At 28.1% G+C, this 13,316-nt stretch overlaps 1 protein-coding gene across 2 annotated transcripts in view; it reads right to left on the minus strand.

The window, feature by feature from the left end:
• The window catches only part of LOC117178831 (endothelin-converting enzyme homolog), a 68,369-nt gene extending 63,824 nt beyond the window's left edge, over positions 1–4,545 (minus strand). Inside the window, exon 1 of one of the 2 annotated variants that reach the window (XM_033370328.1) lies at positions 4,366–4,544. In XM_033370328.1, coding sequence (XP_033226219.1) covers positions 4,366–4,377 — 12 coding nt within the window. In that variant the 5' untranslated portion in view covers positions 4,378–4,544. Of the gene's footprint in view, positions 1–4,365 lie in introns of both variants that reach the window. The other variant, XM_033370330.1, reaches the window with a different exon arrangement.
• Positions 4,546–13,316: the final 8,771 nt, after the last annotated feature.

Raw genomic sequence — 13,316 nt, forward strand, 5'->3', positions numbered from 1 at the left:
TTAAGGCAAATAACAGAAAAAAGTTTGAGAGTAGGAAAAATAGTTTTCTGTGCATTTGTTGACCTAGAAAAAGCTTTTGACAAGGTAGATAGAAGTAAACTTCGCGAAGTCCTGAAAGAGTATGGAGTCAATGGATGGATCCTACAAGCTATAAAAACAATATATACAGGTAGCAAAGCGAATGTAAGAGTGAATGGGAAACTGAGTTACTGTTTCGATATTATTCAAGGAGTTAGACAATGATGCGTTATGTCTTCATGGTTATTTATATTATTTATGGACAAGTGTTTAAGAATGGCTCTCTTCGACGAAGAGGCTGTGGATCTCCAAACAGTAAGTCTATCGAAGTAAGTCTATCGAAGACTTACAAAGAATATTGAATAAACTGGATACAAGCATGAAGAGCATGGGCCTCGAAATTAAAGCAAATAAAACAAAAACTATGGTGTTCGAAGGAAAGAGTGAGAAAACACTATGCAATATTTTATTTAATGATGAGAGAATTGCACAAGTTGATAAGTTCGTATACCTTAGTAGCTTATTTACTAGGGACGGGAAGATAGATGAGGAATTAGATAGACGAATAAACGAAGGTAAGAAGGTTATTGGTAGAGCAGGTCTCCTTATCAGAAGTAAAAATATATCAAATAAAGCTAAAATGGCAATACATAATTACATATTTTTACCGACTGTACTATACGGTAGCGAGACATGGACTTATCAAGAAAAAGATAAAAGTAAAATTAACGCAATTGACATGAGATTCATGCACATAAGATGCAGGAAAACTCTGATGGACAAAGTCAGTAACGAGATAATTCTAAAAGAATGTGGTGCAGAAGAGACGCTAGTAGACCCATGGGAAAGAAATCGGTTAAGATGGTTCGGGCATGTTAAGAGAATGTTAAATGAACGACTAACGAAACAAGTGTATCAAGGTAAAGTAAATGGCAGCGTGCCCAGAGGTAGACCGCGGAAAGAATGGTTAGAATGTGTGAATGATACCCTAGTTAGAAAAGACATAAGAAATCACAGAAACACGAGAGCCTGCATGAAAAAATGCATGGATATAAAAGAAGCTGGAGAAGTATACCAGGACAGGAAAGTATGGCGGCTAATAGTTAATAAAAAAAGTGTCAGTAGAGTGAATGACGACAGAAACAAAAGACCTTGGCCACTAATGGACCCAAGTGGGGAACCTTACATAAAGACTTCGTGAAGTTCTTCGCATGGGGTGATTGCTAGAGAGATTGATCAGCAACCTGGGTCGGAGCAGTGTTGCGGAACGAACGTGTTATTTACTTAAATAGCACCACCCTACCGGGTGACTCACGCCTACCCCGAAAGGGAAATGGCTTAATGGTGTAATAATAATAATTCACAATTTCATACATAGCCCAACTCTCTGTAAATTCTGTATGCAGAAACCCGGCGTGCAACGCTGCTTGTCGAGTTGCGACATCTCGGGCGCAGATAGCTTTTTATTTAAAAAAAAATGTAAGCCTGAAGCAACGAATTCCATTTGATTTCACTAAAATCTATTGGAATCTACTGAATTCCATTCGCTACCATTGAGTTTCTTTAAATTCTATGAAAAACCATTGGATTCCATCGAATTACATTGCATTCCTCTGAATGCCATTGGATTCTTTTGAATTACTTTGGAATTCATTCACGACCCTTGGTTTTCTTTGAATTCTAATAAATTCTATTGAATGCTATTGGCTTGACTGAATATCATTAGATTCCGTTGAATTCATTGAGTTCAATCTAATACCATTGTATTTCACTGAATACATTCGGGCTCTTTTAAATTCCATTGGGTTCCAATAAATAAAATTTTTTTTAATTACATTGGATTAAATTGATTTCCACACTTGAAATAAATTTTATAGATCATACTGAAATCATTTATCCATCATATTAAGTTCCATTGGGTTGAATATAACTGCGCGAAATAAGAATCAACATGATTTGTTGTACCTATTAAAACTGATTTTAGTTTAGCAATTCGATTATATTTATACAAAATTCATTACATATGTAATTTGAAAACCCTATCAATATAGAAAATATTACAAAGTATTTTGAACAATGTCACAACAAATAAATTAGTTAACTAATTGTATATAAGGGCGGGTCGAAAAAAAATGGTTTTAGTAATCGCTTTCTGAGCTTTCCTGGGATTAAAATAAACTAAAAAAATGCAAAATAGGTGAAAGACTAAAAAAAGATACTCTTTAACGAAATTTAATAATTTTCAACAACTCATATTGATTTTCAATCAAATAGTTCATTTTTTAACGAAAACATGAATTTTCAACCTTGAAGATTAATTTTCTGACGAAAAATACGGATTTTCAACCAATTAGTTGAATTTTCATCTAAAAAAATAAATTTAAAATCAAACATGGAATGGTTACATTCGCAATTAAAAACATTAATTGCATTAATTAATCCAATAAAAAAATGATTTTTTAATATAATACAAAGATTTTGATCCAAATAGTTGAATTTTCATCTAAAAAATATAATTTTACCATCAGAAATCAAAAAGTGAATTATGCAGTTCAAATGTTTAGCTTTCAAACAAAACAAAAAACAATTTTTTAAGAAAATTGTTGAATTTCTAGAAAACCATTTTCCACTAAAATAAAGAATCTTTAAACAGAAAAATGCATTTCCAACAAAATAGTTTAGTTTCAAACCAATTAGTTGATTTTTTGACTAAAACAATATAAATTTACAATCAAAAATGGAATATTTTATTAAAGACGTTAATTTTCACCCAAAATAAAAATAATTTTTAACAAAACAGTTAATTTTTTAAATAAAATAGTTCAACAAAAAACGAATTTTCACATGTGAAGATTAATTTTCTAACAAAAAAAGACGAATGTTTAACTTAATATCTTATTTTCAAACAAACAAATGATTTTCAATAAAAATCAGTTTTCTATCGAAAAGATAAATGGTCAGGCAAGAATCTTAATTTTCAACCAAAAAAACATCATTTTTAAGAATATAGTCAAATCAGCAACGAAGTTTATGAACTTTCTACCAAAATAGTTGAATTTTCAATAGAAAAGGATGAATTTTTAACAAAAGAAATGATTTTTCAAATAAAAAGGATAAATTTTGAACAAAAAATAGGATATTTCAACTTTCAGTTTATACAGTTAATTTTTAACGAAAAAAAAAAATTTTAACAAATTAGTTTTAAAATATCGGATTACCTACGTAAAATATTCCGAATTACCTGGATTATTCTGGATTTAAAGTTAACTACTTGACTTATATAAATTACTTTGATTCATATGGATTTAGTGAGATTACATGTGGGTTAATTTTGATTACAAGCGGCTTAATTAGATACCTGAATTACTCCGAATGATTTGTATTACAAGTGGATTACTCTGGATTGCAGTGAATTATTCGGATTACACTGAATTACCCGCATTACACTAAATTACTCGAAAGAAACTAAATTATTCGGATTACACTAAATTATTCAAGTTACACCGGATTATCAGTTCAGACAACCGAGCGGTTCAGCGGATTACCAAAGTTGTTTCCCTCGGTTTGTGATTCCTAAAATTATTTTTTGCCACCTACCCTATTAGTTACCTAACAATTTCAAAAATAGCCCTAATGAGTTTTTGAAGTTGAAAAATATATAATCTTGTATTTTTCACGTACTTGAACTATTTGCATAAAATTAATAAAATTGTCTCATTTTGCGTCACGTCAGTTTCAATATCAAACACAAAACAATAAACGCCATAGCTCTTAATCGTAACATATGCATTTTATCACAAAATTTATTCAGCATGCATAATCATCAATATGAGAGCTTATCTTAAATTATTCGCTCATCGATAAACACGTGTGTCGCTGGCCCAGCTTTTTCTCGCAAAGCTTTGTAGCAAAGTAAACGCCCCTGGGAATAGATTAAAACCATGAAAAACGCTTTGCGTCATTCAACATCCAAGATTGATAAACATTTTATCCTCCTCGATAATTAATTATTGTCACTTAACCTTTTTTTTTTAATATATGCCCACCTATTTCTAATCCTACTACTGATTTATTTCAAACTCACTTTTAATGAACTATTCCTAACATAAAGTTTATTAATATATTCTCATATATAGTTTAAGTAAGAATCGGATCTTAGTTATTTCCTAAACAAAATATAAACAATGTCTTTTTCTATTAAAATGCAACACTTGACTTTATTTTCTTTCAAAATAAAAAATGTGTCATGTTTCATTGTTATATAGTGATAAAGAAATTGTTGAAGAATTTCCTATTTTTAGATAGAAAATGGAATGGAAATTTTCGGTTTAGAAACTTTGTACTTACCTTCACTGACATCTTGCCTGGGCACACTCCCGGAATCTAAACACTTTTTTTTTAATTTCTTATCCACTTTGAAAAAGAAAAACCCGTTTTTTAAATAAATATGTGGAAATTTTAAAAAATACGGTTCGCAAACCTGTCAATGACTGTCAACTAACAATAAGGCATTTTATTTTCGTGAGCATGAAACTGGTCTTGCCCACAAGGATGCTATCCCCTCTGCCAATCCCTTTATTGATTTCCGACCAAGTACTACGTTGCAGCTGCCATCTTTACTATCTTTTTTCGGGAAAGAACTTCTTATCAAAAACTCAAAATTCAGGGATAAATGGAAAATTGTGACGTCACTTTTTATCAACAATTATATATATTCTACTCTGCTTTATTATATTTTTTAAATAATTAAAAGTAACATGTTTATAAACAATATAGCAACGCTGAGCCTGTTACTTATTTTTGTCTTGAATAAGCCCTTTTTTAATTTATAATTTTCAATATCATTAAAGTGTCTGAAGGTAATAAAGCCATTTTCCTAATACAAAAGTGACGGCATTGTTATTTAAATTTAATCCCACTAGAAAAAAACGCGTCCTGTGTGCGCGCGGTTACTGTTATTTGTATAGCGCGATATTTAAATTAAAACTTAAAGTTTATATTAATACAAAATTTTTGTATTTCATAGAATTTATTATATGAAATAATATAAAAACAGGAAAAATATGTTTTAATATTGATGAAAATGGATGTCTTCACTTCAGAATTAATATATGTATAATATTTTGGTAGAATACATATAAACCATCCAACTGTTGCTTTTTATATGGAAAATACCAATTTTCAACAAAAAGTACTAACAGAATTCATTATTGTTAAAATATTGTAAATATTCTTTTAAATTAAAATGATTTTTATCAACAATAGCAATTTTTGACGGAAAACAGTAACCTAACAATAACAAAATATGGTTTCATAAACTAAATTTGTTAAAAATTTGTAAATATTGTTTTTTAATATTATAATTTATTATTTTAAAAACCAATAATTTCACACGAGAAACTGTAACGTATTCAAAAGTAGTTAAAAGATTTTAAACACGTTTTAAATTAGAATGACCTTTGTTCAAAAATACTAATTTTCTATTTAAAATGCCAATGTAAATTTAAATTTAAAAAAAATTAGTTTTCTTTGAAATACAATAACTTTCAAATAAAAATGTAAATGTCCGATGAAAAAATTAATCCAATCTAACATTTTTCTAGCATGTAAATTTTATTATTTTAAACAAAAATCATTGGATTTAAGGCCATGTGACGAGTGAGTTCCGTGACCAGATCCCTACCTTACCAACACTTTTTTTATTTCCTTATTTATTTTCACACGAAGTGCCACATCGAGTTGAAAATTTGGGATAATAAATAAGAAGTTCTAAGAAAGGTGGGTCTAGTCCTAAATTTTAATAATGATGAAAAAGCAAAAAAATTATTTACAAAAAATCTTTTTTCATAATTATACAAATTTACGACCAGACCCACTTTTCTTAGTGTTTCTTATTTATCATCCCAAATTTTCAACTTGATGTGGCACTTCGTGTGAAAATAAGTTAGGAAATAAAAAGTGTCGAAAACATAGGAATCTGATCACGTGACCCACTCATCAGTCTCATCACATGGCCTTAAATCTTATGAATTTTTATTTACAAATATAAATTTCAGGTGAAACACACCAACATTAGCTAAAATTACTTAATTTTTTTAATTTGGTTTCAATTTCAATTATTTATTTTTTTAAATGCCAATCATTTCAAACACAAAACACCGTCATAAACAAAAATTGTTCAAAGTTTTTAAATCTTGTTCAAACTATAATGATTTTTGTTTGATTAAACCAATTTAATATGTAAAATGTCAACGTAACCTAAAATTGCTTCGAATATTATTTTTCTTTTGAACAAAGTGATTTTAGAAAAAAAAATGTAAATTTCCGACAAAAAAAATTAATACAACCTGAAATTATACATAAAGTTCTTCAAAAACTGTAAATATTTTTTGAAATTTAATAATTTATTAATAAAACTATCAATGATTTCACACAAAAAACTCTAACGTGATCGAAATTTGTTTTAAGTTTTTATATCTTGTTAAAATTATTAATAATTTGTGCATGTAAATCTTTCTTTGTAATTCTTTGTAATCTAGTGATTTTTTAATAAAAAATTAATTTTATATCTTGTTTAAATTAAAATAATTTTTCTTTTTAAATGCAACTTTTTGTATATAACGCTTATATAACCTAATATTGTTAAAAATTGTGTATCTTTTTCGAAATATTTTATTAATATAATTAATTTAAAAAAAAAAAAACAATTTCTAATAAAAAAATCTTCTATAATCCAAAATTGTTAAAATGCACCTGAAAAATCAAATAATTTTTATTTCACGACACTAATTTGCTGTGAAAAATCTAATGCAACCTAACGCTGTTACAAAAATTGCAGGTTTTTAAACTATTTTATTTTAATACCATGTTTTGTGTAAAACGCTAATTTAACATAAAATTATTAAAAGTTGTGAATCTTCTTTAAAATTTAATTTGTTATTAAAAATAGCAGGTACCGTTTAAAACTTTGAATAGATTCCAAATCTCATTTAAATTATAATGATTTTTGTTGAAAAAAAAATTTTTTTTTATAAAATAATAACATGATCTACACTTGTGCAATTTTTAATTGAACGTTTAAAGATTAAAAGTGTTCAGAATTTCATGTAGTTTTAATGTTGAACCTTTACTTATATTTTCAAAATTAATTTGAACAATGAAAAATAAAAAATGAAATATTTATCAAATTCACGACCCACAAATATGTAAATACTTTATAGCCAAGCATTCAGAATTTAATTTTCTTTGACTTAAGAATATTCGGAAAATAATTCTCCATTTTTTCATTCAATGAATTCTATGGACGGAATAATCTATGGGACGATTCTAAATATTATTTACAAAATAATCATCAACCTTATGTGAATAAATATTTGGTGTCTTTATTTCAGCAAGACTTTTTGTACATTAGATACAATATTTTACAATGTTTTATTATTTTGTATTCATTTTCTTTCTTAGGATTACGAATGATTGCATGTTACAGTAAAAGGATGCGTCCGAGATTTTCGTTTTCTCCCATTTTAAAAATTCAATATTTGCGCACTACTCACACAAACACGTTTACTTTTGGCTCCTAATTTTTTACTTTTGCGCAAGTATATTTTATAGAATTATGTAATTTTAATTTATTAAATTTTTACTTTTTTAATGAAATTTACAGCGGGCGCCCGACTATCTCATAGCCAAATTTTTTGTAACAATTAATTAGGATCGATTACAAAAAATAATTGTGTATAGTTTACTCTTCATTTCACTTCTTTTTCTCTTAAATCCGAAGATTAGCATTTCCTTATCCAATACTTTCTTATCTATGACTTTGTTGCTATTGGCACGTTCACATTTGGACCTCTATTTTCAAGAAAGTAATTTTTCGCTTGACAATTTCTTGTTTATAATAAAAAAAGAGATTTTTTTTAACTTTAAATCAAACGACAAATTTGGCACATCTAACATAAAAATAAACATTCCCTTCACAAGCGAAGTCTAGAATCACATGAGAGCCTCGAATTTGGAAATTATTATAATTTTTCAATTACCTGGCATCTCAAAATATAATACAATAAATAGAACGAATTAGCGCAACTCTGAAGTTAGCTGACGAGCGCAGCTCGGCTCTCACATGTTCAGAATCCTGATTAGATCACTAACAATCGTGCGCCCGCATGGGTGAGAGGGGGATGAAGCAACGTGCGTGCGCAGAGTAAGCACGTATACTTGCCGCTGGTCTAACCGGGGTTCTCCGCATGTGAGAGCCCATCTGCTTTCCTCAGCTAACTTCACAGTTGTGCTAATGCGCTTTCCAACAATAAAAATATGTATTCTCCAAGTAAAAATATTCTTTAACAGCAATCAACAAGAACAAAAATATAAAAATTAAAGCGAGTTCCGCTCTTTCTTTTCGCATTATTTTATCTTTTATTTTTTACCTAAATTCTCTCATCGCTACCACATTTTTCTAGTTTGACCATTGACCAATTACTTTTTACATTTATGGCTATTTTATCGATTGGTGTATGGATACTTGTAAACAAACTAGAGACTCATTTATTTTACAGTACTATATATTGATAGCGATACTTAAGCTGTGCGATTTAATTAATTAATAAATGTTTTTATTTCTAATTAATACTGAAGGTGCGTCAATGTGCGACTGGAAACTGAGATCAGTATTTTTTTATAAGAGACATCATGGCCCTTACAGCATTGACATTTAGCTAATATACTTCACACGATTATTACCTGGTCTTATAGAAATTCGAATGCCACGGTGTAGACGTTTAGAAAAGTTCTTTTTTAGGGCGAGTAATTAGTAGGAAAAAAGGGTATAAAAATCGCAATCATAATATTTTAATCAGTGTGCGATGCATAGAAAATCGGTAAATCAAAGTGTGTATTGCATGAAATTGTGCGTAAATTCAACTCATTTTTTATCAAATATTTGATGATTCATTTGTTGCTGGACCTTTCTACAATTTTTTTTTATTCGTAGAGTTCAAAATTGGTCAACATCAATGATCGTTTCTTATTCAATTATTTATATTCAAGAATTTACGAATAATATAATATAATATAATAAAAACAAAATTGCAAAAAATTATTAATAGGAATTAATAGAAAAATTACTTTTCCAGTGCATTGGGATTTGATATGTAAATTCAGTCACAAGTTCATTTCTTGCGATCACAAATATTAAATAAATATCAAAAATAGCAGGATAATTTAAATTAGAGTAGAATAAGTAGAAAAATTATCACGATATGCCTTCTTCGAAATTTGAAACGTTTTTGATTTATAAAATTGGAAGAAATTAGTTTTGAAGGAAATTTCGAGGTTTTTAGATTTAGAACTTTTTCAATTATATTGGAAGTTAACATTTAAAAGCTAAAGCATGGCATTGTGAACATCAACTTCAGATCAAAATGATATAATTTACAAGATCAAACATTAATTTTTACATAACATTATTTAATATCTGTCGAGTGGCAGTTATTATACTTTCTATTGGGAGTTGTGGGATAGTTATGACCAAAATAATATTTAAGAACAAGGAATGTTTTCGAAAATTTTAATTTCAGGGTGGAAACCAGTTACAATTTTCCTATGTTGGGATATAAAACTCTATGGTTTCGAAAAATAACTTTTATTTCTTAATGTACTTTCTTTAGATTCACTTAGTACCAAATCCCCCTTCCAAAAAATTTACAACTTCCCAGACCCTACAAAAAATGTTTTAGAAAACGTTGAATTTTCAACAAATATTTGAATTTTCAAATAAAAAATCAAATTTTAACGAAATAGTTGAGTTTTTAACCAAAAATGGAATAGTTAAAATCCCAATGAAAAAAACTAATTTTCAACAAAATAATTAAAAATTAAAAATAAATTTTTCAGGGAGAAATTAAACTTTCAACATATTAGTTTTATTTTTAAAGGGAAGAAATGCTTTTTCAACCAAGAAGATCAATTTCCTAGCAAAAAGATGCGAATTGTCAAAAAATATATGAATTTTAAATCAAACTGTTGAATTTTCCAAAAAGGGGAATTATCTACGAGACAGTTCAATTTTCAATCCGCGAACGCGAATTTAAAACAAAAACTTAATTTTCAACCAAATCGTTGAATTTTGAACAAAAAATATGATTTTGTAACAGAACAGTTGACTTTTTAACAAAATAGTGAAATCTTATACCAAATAATAAAATTCGATTTGCAAAAAAAGGAATCAAATTGTAACTTAAATGATAATTCTTTGACTAAAATAGTTACATTTTACAGATAAAAAATTAATTTTTGAACAAAAGCATAAGACACTTGAATTTTTAACAAATAATTAAGTTTTTTACCAAATAGTTGAATATTTTGGAAAGGAGTTCAATTTTTAACCGAATTGTATCATTTTTAACGTAAAAAAATTATTTTTCTACAAAAAAGATTAATTTTCTACCAAAGAGGTGCGAATTTTCAAAAAAATAAAATAATTTATATAAAGGACTGATTTTGAAACCAGTAATTAAACTTCCAACAAAAAAGATACTTATTCAACACAATATTATACGTATACAAAAATAAATAAATAAACAATTTTGAACAGAATACATGAATTGTCAACCTATTTGTTAATATTTCAAATTAAAACGATCAATTTCAAACTAATAATAAAATTGTTTATTTTTTGGTAAAGACGATTTATTTTTGACGACAAAAAAAGGATTTTAAAATAAAATAAGTCTTCAAAAAAAAATTAATTTTTGACGAAAGAGTGACTTTTAAACTTGTAATTGAATTTTTAACCAAAGAAGATGAACTTTTAACTAAAAATAGATTAGTTAAATTTTTTAATTCAGAAAAAATACCAAATAATAACATTTTTAACCCAAAATAAAGAAATATTTTCAATAAAAACAATTACATTGTAACCAAAAATAGTTCGATTTTAAACGAGAAAAATGAAATTTCAGCTAAAAGATGAGTCTTCCACGGAAACAGTTGAATTTTCAGGTAAAAAAATTAATTTTTAACAACAAACAAAAACGAAAATTTAACTCAGAAAACTGTGAATTTCCGGTTGGGAGAAAATTCTAATTTTCCTATATTGGTCTATACTTATCTATAGCTCGGCAAATTATTTTTTGATCTTCAAAAAGAGTTATGAAATTTCACTATATTATTTATATTATTAAATTTATTTGATCTTGGAAGTCAGATCATTCTGATGAGCTATTCTTTGTTGATAAACAAAATCCGAAATCTGTAAAAAATCGTTCCAAATCATTTTGATCCAATTTAGGGATCAAATTGATCATCTGGCATTTCCTGTGTTATAAATCGTTCTTAATAAAATCTTTAAAATGGTATAACCGAGGTGGAAACAACTCTGGTATTGAGTTTTAATCCGACTAATCCAGTGTCATCCGGATAATCCCCTAATAATTATTGGTATTCCAATTGTAATCCAACACACTCGGAGTAATTCAGGTAATACGAATAATTTACTTGTAATCGAGAGTAATCCAAATGGTTGTCTACTACAATATTTTTTCCGTTGAAAATTAACTTTATTAACTAAAAATAAATCTATTTTATTTTTTGTTTAAACTTTACAATTTTTAGAGAAAAATTCATTTCTTCGTTGATAATTTAATCTACTTTGCAGGAAATTCAACAACTTCCTCAAAAAGGCATTTTTTTAGTTGAAAATTAATTTTTTTATCTAAGCAATTAACTATTCCATTTTTAGTTGAATTTAGTACAATTTAAAAAAAAAACAATTTTTTTTATAAATTTTAAATTATTTTTGAACTGAAATATTAAATATTTCATTTCTGGTGAAAATGCATCTTTTTTAGTTGAAAATGCATGTATTTTGTTAAAATCTCGTTTTTTATTGTGGTTCAAAATTAAGAATTTTCCTGTGAAAATTCATATGTTGGTTGAAAACTAAACAGTCTTATTAAAAATTTAAATTTTTGTTGAAAATTCATATCTTTTCGATATTAATTATTCATATTTGTGGATATTTGACAATTTCGTTAGAAAGTCATTTTTTCCTTGATGATTATTCATATTAGTTGAAAATTATCATCTCTTTGATTACAAAATTTACTACTTTCTTAAAAATTAGTTTTTTAATTGAAAATTAAGTTTCTGTCTAAGAATTGAGGCATTTTATTTTTGGTTGAAAATTGATCCTTTTTAGTTGAAACTTCAACTGTGTGGTTGAAAATGTATCGTTTTTAGTCGAAAATAATTAAATATTTTGTTGAAAATTGATTTATTTTGTTTCAAATTCGTCTTTTTGTTAAAAAATTAATATTCTTAGTTGAAATTTGAACTATTCCGTTAATAGTTTATCTGTTTCGTTGAAAATTTCAAAAATTTAAAAATAATCCTTTTTATTTTATTCGGTTAAATTAATCCAAAGTAATCCCCCCCCCTCCGCCCCCGCTGGACCGAATTTTTGTGAGTTGTTTTACCCTCGGTTATAACTTCGAAATAAAAACCAAAAGGATTGTGCAGTGTTATCTCCAACGGTGAATTACTTATAATAAATATATATATATGTACACATACGAATAAATCGGTATTTATCATTATTGTAAATTTCACGTCGGTAATCGGTAATCGCTAAGACGGTGTAATATACGATTGTAATACACTTGGAATGTAAATCGCGAACATTTCGATAAAAAATAGATACTCAAGACTATGGGATTTGTTGTACTGACAAGTATAAACGAATGCGGAAGATCATATCCTGCGCGATTCTCTAACGACTTGCTTTTGAATCCTTTGGTTAATCGCAAGTCAAAATGGAATCATTTATTACGACATTCTGTAGTCTGAGAAATTTGAGCGTATTTAGCTTCCTTGACTGGAGATCAAATATGCAGACATTATTTTGTTTAGATCGCTTATTTTTTTCATAAATCTCCTGAATCCTGCAGTCAGCGAAATATAAGATAGGCAGGATTTAAAGTTTCATTACTGACGCATTTGAGACCTGAGATTACGGGGAAGTCCATGACTTGTCCTCACGACTCGTACTCACAATTCATCCTCGCGCCTCCTTCAGACCTAGATCGTACGTACGGTTCGGCCCTTGAGGACCCCTCGTTGTGACGACAGGCTGGCCCCCACCACCAGTCCCCTGTCGCCCCTCTAGTATTTTCCTTCCTCGGGAAACCCTATATCCATTAAATAACACAGGCCGACAAAATTTGACAAAGGTCCGGAACCAGAGACCAGACCTAGTATACCCGAAGGTTTTTGCTGCGCTGAATCCGAATCCGACCTCA

Source organism: Belonocnema kinseyi, chromosome 8, assembly GCF_010883055.1.
Source record: "Belonocnema kinseyi isolate 2016_QV_RU_SX_M_011 chromosome 8, B_treatae_v1, whole genome shotgun sequence".
Classification (NCBI taxonomy): Eukaryota; Metazoa; Arthropoda; class Insecta; order Hymenoptera; family Cynipidae; genus Belonocnema; species Belonocnema kinseyi.